This window comes from Penicillium atrosanguineum, assembly GCF_028827265.1.
Source record: "Penicillium atrosanguineum strain IBT 20685 chromosome Unknown utg000004l_segment0_segment0, whole genome shotgun sequence".
Classification (NCBI taxonomy): Eukaryota; Fungi; Ascomycota; class Eurotiomycetes; order Eurotiales; family Aspergillaceae; genus Penicillium; species Penicillium atrosanguineum.
In genome coordinates, this window is record NW_026623136.1 from 214,453 (window position 1) to 232,513 (window position 18,061).

The following is an 18,061-nucleotide window of genomic DNA, read 5'->3' on the forward strand; positions in this document are numbered from 1 at the left end:
CATTCAATGATCGCAGTTTTTCCAGGTTTTTATCTCAATATTACATATCAAGCGATCCTTATTTCACTAGCTTCATAAACTCCTGTAGCTCTAAAGCCCTCTTCTTTCTCAGTTGTACGGTAATCCATTTAACGGTTGCAGTATTCGCCCATCTCAGTACAAGACGGGTTTAATTCTATCTCAATCCTTATAGCGTCTTTTTGACTTTCTACCAGATACAATAAGGATAATCGCGAGGACGTCCAACATTGAGGATCTCATTGCTCATACTCCGTCTAGCATTGACACCCAACTTCTGAACACTGGGATTTGTATAACAGCACATTGACGCTTTCCATTGGGGGTATATAAATATTTAATAAGAGAAATTCTCTGTATGAAGCCACAACTCTCGGGCAGCGCCAGCTTTCCTCCCAAGAATATGGCCTTGTACTTCCGAGGCAGCCTGATTAACATCGTGAGTCATTGATGAAGGTCCACAGACGACAACGCCAACAGAAACACCTTCTTGGCTTGCCATCTGACGCATGGATGCTGGTAAATCCGGGCGTCCAGCGTAAACCTGGACGCCAAAGATCTCCGCTGTGAGTGGGTTGCATTCCTTAGACTCCACACTCTGACTTTTGGTTCCCCCTTCTACCTCCAGTTCCTTGCTCTCGGTCTCCGAGCCAGCATTTCCACTAAAGGTCTCGTGAATGTGGATCGACAATCCCGGGATAAATGACTCGTGGGACTGTCGTTCGGCGATGTTTTCAAGGGCACGGGTATACCAAGAACGCATGCCAGGATCACGCGTTGCGACAATAACCTTCAACTCTCTCTTTTCTTCTTGTGTGTTGGAAAATCGAATGAAGTCCTCAATCATCGACAGCGTCAGACCTGCACCAGCACCTCCGCCAATAATAAGATTCTTATCGAAGTCCTCCAGCTTTCCGGCTTGAATCCCACCGTATGGCCCGTCCATCAGAACTGGGACCTGCGCACCAGGCGTCTTCCTAGCTATGGCCATAAGACGACCCGTGACTCCGCCACGCGCCTTGACGTAGAAGACCAGTGTGTTTTTCCGACCCGGCTGGGGAACAGAGCAGATGGTGAATGGGTGCGCAGTAAGAGCGTGCGCACCGCACGTCAAGAATCGGAGGAAGATATGTTGCCCAGGGCCCCATTCCATGGTTGTATCGATAGTGATGCGAAGGGTATCGTTTGATTCGGCGATAAGTCGAGCTTTGTTTCGGATGCCGTGCTCGAAATAAGTTTTGCACTGGGCGTATAACCAGCAGAGGGTATATAATACCGCGGTGGCGATGAAGTAGTCCCATGAAGACATTCGGAAGTCGCAGTGGAAGAAGAAGAAAATGACGAAAACTAGGGCCATGAAGAGGTGTGTTGATTTGAAGAATTCGTAGTAGCGATTGCTAATAGTCGTGATTAGAATGATGCTTGACAACGAGAAGTCACTAAGTCAGTAGGTACGTACCGAATCCAAGGAATCGACATGAAAGTGAGCCAAGCTTGAGCGATGATGGCAACAACTCCAGTCACCCAGACACCGCCACTATTCCACTGCGCAGGGAGATCACCCTGGCGAACATGAACCACAATGAATGGGAAAGTGTGAATCAAGGCAAGAACAAACATTGCCCAGGCAACCCAGTTGTGCCAGATGTTCAGTTTCTCGTGAGAGACGCCAGTCAAGGCTGTGATCGGGTTCGCCTTCGCACCGAGAACGATCAAGAATGGCATGCAGGCAAGGGCCATGAAGCCACTGCGGGTAGCAATTGGAGGAGAGCCACCATAGCTGATCTCCTTGGTATTAGGCCAGTAATAAGGCTTTGGTCCGAGAGTCATTGATAGGAAAAAGACGAGACCTGCACCTCCGAGGAGAAAAACGCCAAGTGAATTTGTGTTCCATCCCGCAACCCTCCAGCTTTTGTAGGATAGGAACCGAGACAAGGCCACTAGGCGTGACCAGACTGGGTTTCGTTGGAAGCTTCTTGGGAAGATGAGGGTCAAGATGTGGGCGATTGTGAAGAGGCCAATGGCGACCATGAAAAATGCGACGGTTGGTAACGAGAAGCGGTGGTCTGCTTGATACCAGTTCCTCCAGTATGCCGTCTTATAAGCACATTGCTCGGCAGTCATCATACACATCCCAGGGTCACGGTCAGAGTGCAGCATGACCGGCTGGTCTAGCCACGGTAACATTCCCATGGCGGAGTGTGTGTCGGAGGATGCTCACGACGATCGCTATAGAGACGTGTAGAAGTGAAGTCGAGTAATATCCAATTCCACAGACATGAGCAGTATTAATAATGGCAGCCATATATCCTGGGCAGTAACTCGCGTGGGCTTCCTTGATCGGAAGGGATCCACCCAGAATTTGCTCAAGTCTAGCCGCTTCTATCCTGCTCCAACGTGCTCATCTCTAATTACGTAGCTTCGTAGGGCTATCATCTCTGGGCATGTCAAAGCTCAGGCTTCATGTGTCATGCTTCTTCACTACATCCCAGACTCGCACGATCTGAAGTTTGCGTTGCAGCTTTCATCCGCGCAACAGAGTACTGTGGTCTACCATCAGATCCTTCGTACATGTACACGCCTATGACTCAATTGCCTCCACCTCTTTCTCAAGGTACTCAGGGACTCGGGGTGACAGAAGATCAAGATGAAAGAGCCACAGTCCACGCGGATTTCAAGGTGAGCACATTTGCGTCCATTTCAAGTGGATCTTCCCGCGTCGGCTCCGCCCGCTTGCTCCTCGTCACCAATCAGAACCCCGAATCTTCAACTCCGAACGGATATGCGCACGCGGTCCGAGCATCCAATTTCTGAGCATCGTGGAATCGCATAGGATGGCAGCCCATTTAGCCCCATAGACAGTGTCAGAAAGCGGCGCGAGTCAGGCAAGCTCAGGCATAGCATGTTCGGGAGAGCGAATATGAGCAGGCTGACCTTTGCGCTGGCAAATCGGGTTGCTGGATGTGGGGTTGCGGAAACCGACCCGCACACTCCAGAGTTGAACCTGCCTGGTTATCACTTCCTTTTTCCACATGGTGGGGGCCTTTGTCGCGAATTGATAAAATGGTCCATGGGCTTTTATTCTTAGGTCGCGATCTCTTTTATTTGCCTTGTACATATCTTCGGTGTGATACCTCGACTCGGCTCGTTGCAATAAATATTCGATTCGTGCATCTCAGCTGAACGGATAGGGGCATCTCCAACAACTCTTCTTAATTTCACCCGCCAAAATGGACATGAGTGATATGACGACATCAATGTCGATGGCGACGGCGACAGCGACGGACACCATGTCCATGACAATGTCCATGGCCACCTCAACTGCCACTTCTAGCATGTCCGGCATGTCTGGCATGTCCGATTCCTCAATGACAATGTCCATGTCTGAGATGATCATGACCTTCTTCACCTCATTCAAGACACCTCTGTTCTCCGAAGACTGGACACCAACCTCGAAGGGCCAATACGCTGGTACCTGTATCTTCTTGATCGTTCTTGCCGTTATTCTCCGCGTCCTCATTGCCATCAGACCCGTTCTCGAGGGTCGGTTATGGACTGATGGCATGCAACACGCCACGATTGATGGCAAACAGGACATGCAGACGAAGCGCATGTCTGGTGTCCAATTGAGTATGCAAGAGCTCGGCAATCGGTGGTCTAGGTGGCGCGTTAACCCTGCCGCCGGTCGTGCCACGTATGAGATGTTCATTGCTGGAGTTGCATATCTACTGTAAGTTTGATCAATTCTCTGATAGAAACTCTTCTCTAACGTGTGACAGGATGATTGCGGTAATGACCATGAATCTTGGATACTTCCTGTCCGTACTGGGAGGAATTTGGCTTGGAACATTCATCATGGGCAGTGTCGCAGCCCAAACTGAATGGATGCATTGTATTTAGCGAATTCGCATGGATCAGAGATATAATTTAGGGCCGCAATAGTATTTTACATATAGACAATCCTGTTCGGTATCATCTTAGTGAGGCCGAGACCAAGTCCGTCCTAGGATTTCCCAACATACCGATGACCCGCGGCGCTGTTCCAGCAGCAAATTTCCAACCTATATTAATCAAGCGATACACTACAAGTTTCTACCGTGTAACTTTAAGCGGGGCAGGCGGTGATTAGCCATTCAGAAATCAGATATATGCCTGAAGTAGTTAGATTCGAAGGTTTGATCTGGGTAATCGAAATGTTAAACGTCTCGGTAGATGCTACCGAGACGTTAGCATTTCTGATAATCTAGTCGAGGTATTTTTCGGTCTGCTCCATTCAATTTCAAAAATTCTCCTTTTTTCATTCCAAGAATTCATGTAACAAAGAGGATACTTTCACAAGCACACCGATAAATAAGCAGCCTTCAATTTCTGGTGATTGCTTTTACGTTTCTCAAGTCTCTTCTTCCAGAGGCTTTGCCAAGGGCTTTTTATAGGAAACTTTGGGAAAGAACAGCCAGGAAGATGCTCATCATCTTCATAATCTTTGAATTCTTGGCCATGTACTTTTGGAATAACATCAGAATCCTGAAGATCTAACAATGCCTGATATTAGACGTTCTGTGAAACATTTAACAATCTGCACGTATTTCTACTAGTGGCTCAAAAAAGCCTTTGTCATTTGATTGCCTTCAATTTCCAGCACAAAATTGGCAATCATTAGGGAAACCATTCCAAGGTTCCAATCAACAGACTACTGCATCATTTTCTGTCCATTTCTGAGAGATGCTCGCCTACAATCGAAGTTTCAGCCTAGGTATATTGAGCAGAGGCGGTAACGATGGTGATTTTCCTGTTCTTATTTCTAAGCGGTGCAAGAAACGCACTCTCAGGTGTCTTCGTGGGAACAGAATTTAGTTATTGTATAGCCTGCATCCTCACGCAACGAACGCCCATGTCAAGATCTCGCAATCTTTACTCGAAAATAAAGATCCGTGGATTTGCTATGGCCAATCATAGCAAATCAGTTATTAGTCTTCCCGTGGATGGAAAGCAAGATTGAGGGGACATGAATATGTGCAAGCAGCAGCACGGACCCTGGGGTGGCCCCGGGGGCGGCCCCGGGGGCAGACCAGGGAATCTGGGAACGGCTATCGAGCGCCGAACGGAGACCCGTCGGGGGTTAACTGGCTGTAGCCAATGATGAATGGAAGCACTTTAAGTGCGGCGTTCCAAACACAACAAACAGTATTCAAACAGCCCAAATCATTCAAACATGGTACTTTTGCAAGGCTTGTATCTGTATCGCTCATAGTCATTGGCTGAGATCTCTCTCAAACGCTTGAATCCTAGAGATAGTGGCGGTGTCATGTTTTATGTTTTGAATGTGGCTTTGGCAAATTAGGCAAAAATATCTGGGCGCAATTTGCATATTTCTGGACCAGCTATAAAAGAATGAGAAATCCCACGGGGGGTGAGTATATTAGAGTCAGACATCAGATACTACCATCGATTGCTCGCATAGATCAAAGTACGAAATGACTTACAATCGGATCGCTGTTTACGGACATCGGGGCTGGGTCAGCTCTGCTATCTTTGCCGCCCTTGTACAGTCCGGCGCCCCTGTCAAGGTTCTCTATCGTCCGAGCTCCGACATCAGTGATCTTCCCGAAGGTGTCACATCCGTCGAAGTGGACGTGGAAGATCAGCAGGCGGTTGAAGCCGCGTTGCAAGATGTTGATATTGTCATGTGAGCTCCTTTCCATCCCAACAACCGCAGACATTTGAAGATCAGATTACTGACAATCTGAAAGCTCACTGGTCGGCCAGGAGGGTGTTCCCCGACAACATGGACTCGTGAAAGCCATTCCTGAAACCAATGTCAAGCTGTTCGTTCCCTCAGACCTCGCTTTCCGTTGTGATGCACAAGGACTGCGAGTTCCCATCAATCAATTGAAATTTGAAGTGGAGGAAGCCGCAAAAAAGGCAGGCATCGCGATGACTATCGTTCTTCCTGGCTTCTTTGCGGAGTCCTTCCTGAGTACTGGGTATTTATCCCATCTCTTCGTGGTTTACATGGAGTTAAAACTAATATGGTTAAATTTTAGTATGGTCGGAGTTGACGTATCCGAGAATCGGATTGTCTTCAGTGGGGACAGCGGACACCAAGTCGTCAACATTTGGTAAGTACCAAACAAGGCTTCTCAACTACTTTATACAAATTCCCAGTCGGAAGGTAAGATTGTCTAATGACGAACTTGCAGCACGAGAGAATACGTCGCAGCCGCATACGCAGCCATTTTCGCGAAAACTCCCATCCTCGAGCTAGAGAACAAGGTCTTCGGTCTATCAGAGGTTCAAGCTACGGGTGAAGATGTTGCAACAGCATTAGAAAAAAGACACAGCGCTCCTCCTACTACCTTCCGACACAGCCTAGAAGAAGTGGATCGCCAAATCCAAGACCGCTTGGACAAAGGCCAGCCCCTCGCGAATGCATGGTATTGTCGCAGGATCTGGGGAGCCGGAAAAATACCAGAGCTGATTGGATCCGACATCTGGGAGGTGGATGGGTACAGCAAGAAGAGTCTGGAGGAATTAATTGTTGATGATAAATTGGTCGCGTACCGTGAAGGTTCGCCGGCCTTCCAGGCGGCTGTGGAGAAGATGTTTTATTGATCTTAGATCCGATATTTGTAATTTAAATATTAATTTAAGCAACTTATTTCTCATCGGTTATGAGCGCGTCTGTATCCGTAGATAACAGATAGGCAAGGTCGAAGAGCATGTGTCATACTCCAAGATCCCATCCATGTATTTTAAGGTAACCTCATGATGGTATGTTACTGGATTTTAGCATCGTATTCCATTGACATCAGTTGAGTAATGTCTATCTATGGATTTCAAACCTCTCTCTAGACATCTCTGATTATTTTATCAAAATACAGAGCTATCTAGTATGCCCCAAGATAGGTAGGCAATATCCTCAATCGCGCATGTTTCATTGTTCATAACCTCCTAAAATGCTGGCCAAAACCAAAGTCACAAATGCAAAAGAACAAAATAGAAGTCAGCACTTCAAACCCTCCACACAAAGCGCCATATCATAAGTCGTGAAGAAAGTGTAGTAGAGATGCTCAAATGCAATTCAACGCCTGAAAAACAAGCCATGAAAAAAAGCAGGAATTCAACGCTATCATAATTGATCAATCATATCACCCTCCGCGGGGAAGGTATGTATTCCGAATCTTCAGCCACCCTCGTCGGAATGTACCTTTTCGCAGCCGAGCTACGCTGCGGACTAGTCCACCTTCCGGTACGAGGATAAAGCCCTGCACTACTGTACGATCTTGGTTTTTCAGACCCACTACCTCCGCTATTAGGTCGACTTCCGCCTGTGCTGCCGCCGCTGTAACTGCCTCGTCTGCCGTCTTCGGCTAAATAGGCATCATACCGGTGGCGAGGTGGGCCTCGTGGTGGGGGTGGGGGGGCGGCGTACTGTGGTGGATCTGGAGCTGGAGCTGGGACCGGGGCTGGGGCTTGCGTTGGTTCGAAAATGTATTCACGGAATTGGACTGGCGGCCGGGATCGCGAGCGGGCTTCGCGGCGTCGGTCGGAGGTTGATTTGCTGGGTTTTGGGGGGCGTCTGTCGTAGCTTTCGTAGCGTTTTTTCGGGGTCGGGGAGACTTCGCGCGCGGGTTTGCGTATATAGGCGTCGTGTGAATGGCGGCGCGCACGGGAGTCCGTTGGAGGTGAGAGATTGTGATGACGTGAGCTGTGTTTGGGCCTGGGTCTGGTTCTAAGGTTGGGGTCTTCGTGGCGCATTGAATTATCTGAAAAGTCCATGTCATCGGGTACATCCTCTGCATCCCGTGCATGTCCAGATGGCCGGTCTCGGCCTCGGGAATGGCGTGAACGTTCGGCGAAGCCAGTTGGGGATGGTCCTCTCGGTGATGTCACGCCTGATCTACCACCATCTGGGCGTGGAGCAAAACCTGGCTCATGTCTGCGAGAGTTGGACGCAGGATACTCGGCGCTGAGCCGCCTGTGATGACGTCGACCGCTAGATCGATCCGAGTCGAAGTGGCTCTGGCGCCGAGAGTTAGACCTTCCAGGAGCTCGCGCAAAGTAATCCTCCTCATCGGGAAGCGGATCTTTGCCGCTGAAATGGTAATGAGGATAAGCCCCGAAATTCGGAGGTGAATTATGCTGGACGTTCCGTTTGACAAAGTCGTACTCTAGTCGCCGGCACACGCCCTCATGCCACTGCATCATCTCCGGGTCGGGCTCCGAGGGAAAGGCGTCTCGGGGTATCTCCTTGGGGAAGGTTTGTCCTTGAGCATCGACAATATCCCACTGTTTGACGGCTTCTTGTAGGAACCGCGAGTGCTCGTCTGGGTCCATCAATATCTGTATTGTTTGCCATCGCACAAACCCGTTTGGTAGAAGTGATGGTATAGATGGCGGTTCATACGGGTTTGTCGAAGGTTGAAGGCTGTGAAAGCAGCCCAGGGACTGGTAGATGAAGGATAGCGACTGGGCCTTGGTTGCAAGGAAGAGTGGGTCATAATCGCCGCCAACTTTACGGTAAAATGCAGCTAGCCGATCAGGAGTCAAATCGGTGGTACCGTTTGAGTCAAATGAGGGCTATTCAGGTCAACAGTCAGTTTCGTGAGACATGAGAATGTGTTAGGTGCTTACCATCAGCTGTGCGATGCCCAAACATAGCTGCTCTAGCAGTGGTGCAGGGCTCTTGTCTGGGTTGATGAGAGTTCCCCAGTGGGCTGAAGTGGATGCCATGGCACCATGAGGTTACAATCCTGGGATGCAGGATGCGCAGGATGTGCAGGATGCAAAGAATTGAAATTCAAGGCTGATCGACGAACAGGCAGCGTCAGGCAAGTTGGGGCGGTCAGGCACACGTTGACCCACTGCGGGGGAGTTCGATCCACGGGTTCGTAACGAGTTTATTCACAGCTGACGTTGGTTCTTCGGAGGTGGAACAGAGCTAGGCTATGACAATAGAAATATTCAGTAGATTACTATATACAAATGTGATTGCCACTGGATTCTTTCCATGTGATCTTTCTCGAACTCAAGTGGCGCACTCGCGTGGCACCACCCTATGATGTTGGCTCGTCATCAGGTACCCGAAGGTACCAGTTCTAGGCTGACACTACCTAGAGATACCAGCACACCCTATCAGCCCACACTCATGCACATGTACTATGCAGTCCACAGTGAGTAGTTTGGCCACGAGTACGTTGCATCCGCACTGATCGGCATCCCCGGGTCCAGTGGCCCAAAATCCACATCAGGCAACGCCAGGAACTCCTCCATATTCTGTCCCAAGAACCCCATGTCATCGGTCGGTAAAGAAACTTCTGGAAGTCCCATCTCACTAGGTCTTGCAGCTGGATCGGTGAAAAGGGTTAGTGGTTCGCTAGGATTCAGATAAGCCTCGCTGGGGAGGGAGTTGCGGGCTCGTGACCCTCGTTTCTTATTTAGACACTGTCGTACACATTCGAGATTGTCATGGAACTCGGTGGCTGCCAAGTTTCCATGGTCGCTCATTGCACGCAAGATTTCGGTCGCTGTTTCGAACAAGGCAAAGTCGTTGCAGTTTTCGGTGTGTATCTCGCTGGAGATTACCATAATAAGGGCGCTGGAGAATAGATAGTGTGCATAAAAGTAGCCGTAAATGGGCATGGTTCCGTTGGTCCATTCTTCCACGATAAGCGAGTGCGTGTGTCTTGCAGCGTGGATGCATGCATCGCCAAGTGTCTTGAGCGTCTGGGTATTCGTCGGCGAGGTATCTTTGTCACCGATGGGTTTGGAGGATCGATATTGCATCAGTGCGTGGAGGAGAATAGGTCGAGTCGCCAACATGATGCACTGGTTTAATTGAAGATGCAGAGACACCACGTTCTTTGGAATATATCCATCACGGCTCAACCTGATATGTGGAGGTAGGCCTTGTGACCACTGCTTCAAGGCGATGAGCAACTTTTGCTCTCGCTGGAGGAACGAGTCAGGCTGTTTTTTGCGGCTGTACAGCTTCTCAATAACCTGTCCTGTTATTCTCGCAAGATCGATGCTTGCAACGAGAAACTGAGTGTCGGAAAATTGTTCATCTCGATCCTCGGTCAGGGCATCAGAGGGCATCTCGACGAAGATATCATCATCTGCGATCTGGATCGGATAGCCAACCTTAGAGCCGTACATGCGATCGAAGATAGATTCCCCACCAAAGTCGAATTCGGTGCTGGCGATCAATTGGATCAGGGCATTGAGATTCTGGAATATCGTGGTGCAGGCCCAGGGTCAAGCCGAGGCGCATAGCACTACCAACGAGTAGGAAGCCAGAATGTCGACGATTCAAAAAGTATGAGTAAAGTGACTGTAGAATTAGTTTTGAGAATTGTGCTTAATATAGGAAATACTTACCAATAATAGCAGAGCCTCAATATGGGTTAAACTGGGTCGCTCGGGCAAGATAGGAATCAACATCATCGCATTCACATAATACGCAGCCCCAGGAACGGCACACTCAAGATTCGAGTTTGAACGGGCCGAATAGACCTCTCCTAGTGCAAATAAAGCGAAGAACTTGCATGTCTTACATGTCAATACGGGATCATCAAAATCGGCCTGCCGATAAGCTAACTCAAGTTCCTCGACTGTCGACTTGCGGAGCATCAAATGATAAACACGGCCCACTTGATTAAAGACAACTTGAATCAGTAATCTAGCCTGTGATAAAGTGGGCCATGGAATCGCTGGATTGCGGATTTTTATCAGCGTTTCCTCGGGCGTGTACTGCACACGTGGCATGTGTGATGTAGTCTTGCTTTTAGTGAGTACCTGTCGGAGTCGCGTTGCGAACGCTGTGCATGCTGCTTCACCAATGTGAATTGGGGGCCTGGATGAATCATATGGCTGGAACCATCCGCGTTGGCATATCATCGGATTTTGAACGTTCGTGTCTGTATCGGGTGCGGCTTCTGGAGCACCTGTGCATGTGTTTAGCAAATCGTTCGCATATCGACGAAGTGAAGATAACCTTCAGAGTGGGCAGTGTCTTCCACTGTCACCAATCTCGGTGCATGGGATAATTGTTCGCGCAAACGTTCATTCTCAGCAGCAAGTTCCTGGAGGTAGCTTTGGCCTTGTGAGTCAAGTACTGCATGCCGGGACAATTCGCCTACCTTTCATGGATCTTGATCAGCCGATCCCGATTAACATATATACATTCGGCAGCACACCCCGCATTCCGACATTTGGAGCAGGGTTGGCCTCCGGAGCATTTGATTTTGTGGGTATGACATCGGCGACAACTAACGGCGTTAGCAGAGCACTAGCGGGGCGGGCCAGATACGCACGCGATGGACTTCTTTGTCTGTCGCTTAGCCACCGAATCACTTGGTACTTTTGATGTGGATGCTTTCATTTTGGCGAGATCTTTGAATGCCTAAGAGATTGTGTTGTGGGAGTTTGACGAGTGGGAGAGGTGGTCGGCGCATCGGCAAAATTTTATCTTGCCGAGTGGCAATTGCCGCAATCAGAAGCGTAGTACCTACCGTTGGTAATCAACTATGCTTAAATTTCACCAGGATAGTTTGAGAATAATCAAACTTCTAAACCACTCAATGGCTTGGAATAAAATCTAGATAAAATATGTTAAGAAAGACAAGGTGCTATATCGAATGGTCGAACAGAAAATCCTACGCGGGCGGAGTAAGTCTAACGGACTGATTCTATCTATGCCGCATCAAGAAGATAGATATTATAACAGGATGTAATCTGGCAGCATACTTGTAATGAAGTTGCATACATAGTTATATGGGGTATGAATCCATCAATCGATGAGGATCCAGATGTCAACATATTCTCTGTAGCGGGTCTCAGGGGCCCTCAGTTCATTCAGTGCTCTAATTGCACACTGTTTCAAATTGAGAAGTAAACCAAGAACATTCAATACTGACAGAGTGACTCATATCTGCATTAATCATTTGCTGAGGTTGCATTTTGGGCGGATGAAGGTTTTTGAATTCGATCGGAAAGGCGACATCTTACCGAGCCGCACCCCAGACCGAGAACAGGACATATTTAAGTCTTCATCCGCAAGTGTACAAGAAATATGAAACACACAAACATCAACTAGCTGAAAATGAAGCGTCCTCGTGTGGAGTTCGTTCTTTCAGACCCGCAAGGGTCGTCTGCAATCTACAAGACAGACGACATTATTGACGGCGAAATCTTGTTTACACCGCATCGACAAGTTAAAGTGGAGAACGTAACCATTTCATTACAAGGTATAGATCAAGTTACCGGCCATTTAAGGGCTTGCTGACAACTGATAGGAATCATGAGAATGGAAGTCGAGAACATGTACACTCACATTCCTGTATCGACAAACGTCCTTGAAAAACCATTCCTTCGGATGGACTTTCCAGTTTTCGACGGTCTTTTTGACACAATCCTTGAGTCAGGGAAAATGCATCATATACCATTCAAATTTGTCGTTCCTCAACAGCTGCCAGTCCAAGTGTGTCATCACGAATGCGCCAATTTCCAAATCCAGCAGGAACACCTCCAACTACCTGCGAGTCTAGGAACTGTCTCTCGATTATTGAATGCCGGCGATGATATGGCACCTAAGACGTCCCAAATCAACTACTACATTAAGTTCGAAGTATGGGATAGCGATGCTTTGAAGGGATGCCAAGCAAAAAAGACACAAGAAGCGCTCTGCCCTGTTTACATCCTTCCCACTCGACAAGAAAGCGCCCCGCTTCTCACTTCACACAGCAAATATTATAAACTACAAACGGAAAAAAATCTGGGCAGAGGTATACTTAGCTCGAGTATAGGTGCCCTAATCGCATCGGTAGCCCAACCGCCTGCGATCCAGCTGCACAACCTCCAACCAGAAGACGCATCGATTCCACTCAAGTTCAACTTGCGGTTTGAGCCAACACACGAAGGCCAATTGCCACCAAACCATCTATCAACTCAGTTCAAACTCAAAGCATTTACTTTCTACGGAGTAGAGCCTTCGCACAAATTCCCCGATCTTAAGAATGATTCCACCATGGGCCCTCAGCAGGCGCTCTGGTCAGATACTGTGCCGTTATCTTCAAAGGAGATAGATCTAGAATGGTCATATCAGATCGATCAAGGTCGCGTGATCTATACTACATCTGTTGACCTCGTGGCAGCATTAGCGAATAATCGCATCTATCCGCCGACTTTTCATTCTTGCTTCATATCACGGGTTTATGTGTTGAAAGCGGCTCTTTTCTTTCGTATGCATGGGAAAACTAGCAGGGGTGCCAATCTCTCCTTGGCTGCACCACTGCAGATATGTGCATCATGAGGTGAGCCTGTAGCTGAGAGAGTCATGTATAATACTTTATTCTCCGAAATTATTGATCATTACGCGGCTTGAAGTCGTTGTGATGGTTTACAATCCCCTCTTATATGACTGCTACCAACATTCTGAGTATGCCGTTGCGGAATATGAATGGTGGCGTCGACACTTTCACTATCGTGGCCAACCGTAAAGTATGCCACACCGGAAACTATGCCCCCTGGCATTATGTAGCGATGTACTTGATCGACGAAGCATATGCCACCATCTGGAAGAGCGATTTGTGCAATGGCTTAGGTTTTGGGTGATAGCTGCGAAGCCCACATGTTACCTCCTTTAATGATGGGTCATCTGTCAGAAATCAAAATCCCCTTGGCCCCGAAATACAGTACTTCCGGAAATCGAGGTCACCACCTTGCACGCTTTCATTGTTTCTCAAACCTATCAAGACTTACACTAAGTAGCTTCTATAGTCTCGCGGTATACAGCTGAGGTTTATACCATATTATAGGTTATATTCAGCGTAGGGTTGTGTTGTTTTTGCAAAGGTACTGATTTTCATCTACCAAGAATTGACCCCTTGATGCACCGCAACAATGAATTCATGCTAGAATTGATATCAACCAGCCACGTTATATAGAACCTATAGAACAATAAGTAAACACCATAGCCAGCTCTACGGTTTCAATGGCCGGCCAACGTCTGCATCTTATACACCTATACAAATCATGATTCGCGATCATCCCAAGAGCCCATCCCGAACCCTTCCCGTGGATAACACGATCTACATTCCACACCGTCGAGCATTCATATTGGCCCAGATCCAGCCAGCACGAATCCGACCATACATAATGTCCAAAATCTCACCCCCTTCATTCCAATCGACATGCCATGCCCCCATGAGGCATTTTAACGACTACTCACCACCGATAACTGGTCGTTCCTGTCGCCATGGCAATAAGTCCACGAGGACAGCCCACTCTACCCACGCAGGGCATTGGTCGAATGCCCCTTTCGCATATCACAGCTCGGCAGGACAAACAAGATATTGTGAATTATGGGCTGCCTTGTCCGACCAGCCTCCAGTCGTCTGATGAAGTGGAATTCCTTACGCGGCATCTGATCGCGAGCCCCTCTTATCTGACCGGTTAAGTGCAAGTCGACTCCCGTATCTAATCTTGTCTACACTGGTTCTCACCCAGGCACAAACTGATCCACAACCTCTCGCTCGTCGTCGTCGTCCACTTTCCAAAGTCCTTCTCCTAGCCTACCTGCCTTCCGCGCCGCACACTCGTCAACATCCCCAAGGGGCATCAGATCGAATTGTGTCGCCCCTTGCACAAAACGAACACATCAACCCGAAATGGCTCTTGTCCGCGACCCATATTTCTGGAAGCGCTTCAGCACAGCAGTCCATCTAGACGAGGAAGCCAAGAGTGCGAGCACACTAGACCTGGAATCAATGCAGAAAAGGTAGACCCATCCCCCTTGACCCTACAAACACCACCTAACGGCCCATAGACAACCCGACAACTGGCTCGAGCGAGAACGCCAAAAAAGCAAGCGCTCTCTCATCTGGGGCTTTGTCATCTTCATCTTCATCATCCTGATTGTCGTCGGCGGCGTGATCATTTGGTGGCTAGCTAAGCACAACTGGCTCCAGACCCCTGAACCATGAGCCAGCGCCAGGGTCCTTTGTCGTTTCATTGCATTCTATCTGAGTAACATGGCGTTTATGGCTTTTGAAAATCTGGAGATATACCCGCCGCGGCTCCAGGGCGGCTTTTTGTTGGCGTTAGTAGATACTTTATATAGCATTGACAATAAGACATGAATAAGAGATATATATACCATCTGAATTAGTTCTATCTAAGAACAAAATAATATATGCTTAGGTGATGAAGCGGATCACGTAAGAACCTTCTTCCCTCGAATACCCTTCGAGCGTGCTATCTCTCCGATGTTTATCAAGATAAAATACTTTTAAACCCCTGTTGTAGCAGAGGGAATCCAATGAGGGAATCCAATGAGGACGATGCCAGGTACACGGTACTGCATTTTAAATTGTCAAATGGGAGAGCTATTGTGCCCTGGTTCTTCTCTGATCGTTTCCAACCTTGTTCATACCTTGGCTCACCAGTCTCCTGCCTCAAAGACGACGCCCAAGAGCGTTGAAATCTTGTATGTGGATTTATGCTTTGGGTCTTTCACTAGGCTCCGATCTTTAATGACTAAGTATTCAAAATATTGTAATTACTATTCAAGTACCTAATAGGCATCTGGACGCACTTCGGTTGTATCAGGTTATCAACGGGTGGACCTGCGGAACGGGGCTAGTCCCGGCGTATCTGGGCTCCAGGGCCAGCTATCTTGTCACACAAGAGAATAGATACACAGACAGTGCAAAAAGGCCCACACGATTAGTAGATCCTAGTCCAGAGTAATCCCAGTCTCCCCCCTAAAGGCTAAGAGTTGGAGATAACAAGCGGACTAAACACCGCTCCAACCACTAGAGGGTAACCTCGGGCCTAGCTTATCGCATTCTCCACATCCCCGCACAGATAAAAGGCCTCCACCCCCGAACTCCCATCTCTCCAACAAAGAACTATGTTTCCTCCATTCGACTACTTCGCCTATCGGCGCACACGGTACGTATTCCTTTCCCTCTGGTCTGAACTCAACTAATAAAAGAAAGGGCCCAAAAACAAGCTGAGCGCACCGCTCGCTTCGCCTCCCTTCCATACCCCTACCACCTCGCCATAACAGACGCCGATAAGAAGATAATCAATCAGCCCATCGAAGAGCTCGTCTCCGATATCCAGAATGAGACGACTTCGCCACTAAGCGTACTGCGCACGTACGGAAAGGTTGCTGTGCGCGCTCAGGAGCGTACTAATTGTATTACTGAACTGTTGTTGCCGGAGGCGGAGGCATGGTTGGAAAGTGAGGTTAACCTCGAGGGCCCGTTGGCGGGGATTCCCATTTCTTTGAAGGATTCGGTGCAGGTCAAGGGTTTTGATACTACACTTGGGTATTCAAAGCTTGCTGGGAAGCCATTTGCAGAGGATGGCCCTATGGTTAAGTTGTTGAAGGATGCTGGTTTGTCTACTCCTACACTTGGCTTGGTGTTGGGATCGTTGCTGATATTCTACAGGTGCTGTGCCTTATGTGAAGACTGCGTTGCCTATTACGCTGCTTTCGTTTGAGTCTGCTAATGGGCTTTGGGGACATTGTCTTAATCCCCATGTCCCTGGGTATTCTCCCGGTGGCTCGACTGGTGGTGAGGGTGCTCTGCTTGCTCAGGGTGGCCGGATTGGCATCGGGTCTGATGTTGCTGGCTCTGTACGTGTTCCTGCTGCTTGGAGTGGGGTTTACTCGCTTCGTTGCAGTACGGGTCGTTGGCCTAAGGTCGGCGTCAGTACCAGTATGGCTGGTCAAGAGGGCATTCCGAGTGTGTTCAGTCCGATGGCTCGCACGTTGAATGACCTCACTTATTTCACCAAGGCCATTATCGGCATGCAGCCTTGGAAGTATGATTATACGGTACATCCTATCTCCTGGAGAGGTGATCTTGAGACCGAGGCGCAGAGCAAGCCTCTCCGTATCGGTTTGATGAGCAATGATGGTACGTCCGATCTCAACCCATCTCAGATCCCAGCTAACATCTTCAGGCGTCGTTCCTCCCACCCCGGCCATCGAACGCGCAGTGTCCACTACCGTCGCCGCACTCACCGAAGCCGGCCACACCGTGACCGAAATCACACCCCCGGCCAACGCCGACCCCTTTAAAGGCCTCGACCTGGCCTCCCAGCTTCTCAACTCGGACGGCTGCCACCACTTCAATACCAATCTCCGCAGCTTCGAGCCCTCAGACCCGGGCGCCATCCAACTCTCCCGCCTTGCGCACCTCCCCGGCCCGCTCCGCTACCTCTACTACCTGTACGTCCGCTACATCAAGCGCGATACCATCCTCGCAACACTCATTCGGTCTTTCGGCCCCAAAACCGCCGCACAACTCTGGCCCCTAACTGCCCAGCGCGAATCCTACCGCGCAACCTGGCACGAATGGTGGGACTCGCAACCACAACAATTTGACTTCATCCTGTGTCCGGCGAACGCCACCCCAGCCCTCCCCCACAAAGCCATGCACGACGCCGTCTCGTCATGCGGGTATACCTTCCTCTGGAACCTGCTCGATTACTCTGCCGGCGTCATGCCCGTCGGCCATGTAGATCCCATCCACGACGCGCTCGTGTCCCCGTATAAGACGACCCTGAAGCGACTCGGGGCTAATCATGCGATCGCTCGTGGGGCATGGAAACATTACGACTCAATTAAAATGGCGGGTCTTCCGACTGCAGTGCAGGTTGTTGGGCGCAGGTGGCAGGAGGAGCAGGTTCTTGGATACATGGCCGTTGTGGAGAAGGCGCTGGAAGCGTACCAAGATCCGCAGACTGGGGAGAGCGCTAAGTACAGCCTTTTGGAGATTGATTGATCACTTTCCTCTAGTGTGAATTATTCTAGTACTAATCTGTACTAGTAGCTTAGTACTAGAACTTAGTTTGGCACAATCCATTTCTTCAGCTTCTTATCGAGAACCTCTAGTCGGAATGTTGTGTTACTCGAGTGCGGGGCCCGGCTAATTACTAACCGAGTCATCAATTTCTAGTCTCTCGAGCTGCGATCGGCGGTGTCACGACATGTCAGGTTCGCGGTCCACCCCAGTGCCAGATTTTG

At 49.0% G+C, this 18,061-nt stretch overlaps 8 protein-coding genes across 8 annotated transcripts; 5 read left to right on the plus strand and 3 right to left on the minus strand.

The window, feature by feature from the left end:
- Nucleotides 1-355: 355 nt before the first annotated feature.
- Nucleotides 356-2,232, minus strand: N7443_005388 (uncharacterized protein; the record flags this gene model as incomplete). Its single annotated transcript, XM_056885444.1, has 2 exons — nucleotides 356-1,415; nucleotides 1,478-2,232. Coding segments are annotated over 2 exons (1,815 nt in total), but the record flags the coding sequence as incomplete, so codon positions are not given.
- A 1,016-nt stretch (nucleotides 2,233-3,248) lies between these two features.
- N7443_005389 (copper transporter family protein) lies at nucleotides 3,249-3,918 on the plus strand (the record flags this gene model as incomplete). Its single annotated transcript, XM_056885445.1, has 2 exons — nucleotides 3,249-3,748; nucleotides 3,798-3,918. The coding sequence occupies 2 exons, from the start codon at nucleotides 3,249-3,251 to the stop codon at nucleotides 3,916-3,918; spliced, it is 621 nt and encodes a 206-aa protein (XP_056740893.1).
- A 1,574-nt stretch (nucleotides 3,919-5,492) lies between these two features.
- On the plus strand, nucleotides 5,493-6,630 carry N7443_005390 (uncharacterized protein; the record flags this gene model as incomplete). Its single annotated transcript, XM_056885446.1, has 4 exons — nucleotides 5,493-5,704; nucleotides 5,769-6,002; nucleotides 6,063-6,137; nucleotides 6,219-6,630. The coding sequence occupies 4 exons, from the start codon at nucleotides 5,493-5,495 to the stop codon at nucleotides 6,628-6,630; spliced, it is 933 nt and encodes a 310-aa protein (XP_056740894.1).
- Nucleotides 6,631-7,161: 531 nt separating this feature from the next.
- Nucleotides 7,162-8,751, minus strand: N7443_005391 (uncharacterized protein; the record flags this gene model as incomplete). Its single annotated transcript, XM_056885447.1, has 2 exons — nucleotides 7,162-8,598; nucleotides 8,653-8,751. 2 exons carry the CDS (start codon nucleotides 8,749-8,751, stop codon nucleotides 7,162-7,164), a joined length of 1,536 nt encoding a protein of 511 aa, XP_056740895.1.
- A 426-nt stretch (nucleotides 8,752-9,177) lies between these two features.
- On the minus strand, nucleotides 9,178-11,370 carry N7443_005392 (fungal specific transcription factor domain-containing protein; the record flags this gene model as incomplete). Its single annotated transcript, XM_056885448.1, is given in 5 exon segments — nucleotides 9,178-10,161; nucleotides 10,175-10,351; nucleotides 10,399-10,964; nucleotides 11,015-11,102; nucleotides 11,203-11,370. Coding segments are annotated over 5 exon segments (1,983 nt in total), but the record flags the coding sequence as incomplete, so codon positions are not given.
- A 751-nt stretch (nucleotides 11,371-12,121) lies between these two features.
- Nucleotides 12,122-13,330, plus strand: N7443_005393 (uncharacterized protein; the record flags this gene model as incomplete). Its single annotated transcript, XM_056885449.1, has 2 exons — nucleotides 12,122-12,266; nucleotides 12,315-13,330. 2 exons carry the CDS (start codon nucleotides 12,122-12,124, stop codon nucleotides 13,328-13,330), a joined length of 1,161 nt encoding a protein of 386 aa, XP_056740897.1.
- Nucleotides 13,331-14,687: 1,357 nt separating this feature from the next.
- N7443_005394 (uncharacterized protein) lies at nucleotides 14,688-15,002 on the plus strand (the record flags this gene model as incomplete). Its single annotated transcript, XM_056885450.1, has 2 exons — nucleotides 14,688-14,797; nucleotides 14,846-15,002. 2 exons carry the CDS (start codon nucleotides 14,688-14,690, stop codon nucleotides 15,000-15,002), a joined length of 267 nt encoding a protein of 88 aa, XP_056740898.1.
- Nucleotides 15,003-15,931: 929 nt separating this feature from the next.
- On the plus strand, nucleotides 15,932-17,819 carry N7443_005395 (putative acetamidase; the record flags this gene model as incomplete). Its single annotated transcript, XM_056885451.1, has 4 exons — nucleotides 15,932-15,972; nucleotides 16,020-16,423; nucleotides 16,479-16,949; nucleotides 16,996-17,819. The coding sequence occupies 4 exons, from the start codon at nucleotides 15,932-15,934 to the stop codon at nucleotides 17,817-17,819; spliced, it is 1,740 nt and encodes a 579-aa protein (XP_056740899.1).
- Nucleotides 17,820-18,061: the final 242 nt, after the last annotated feature.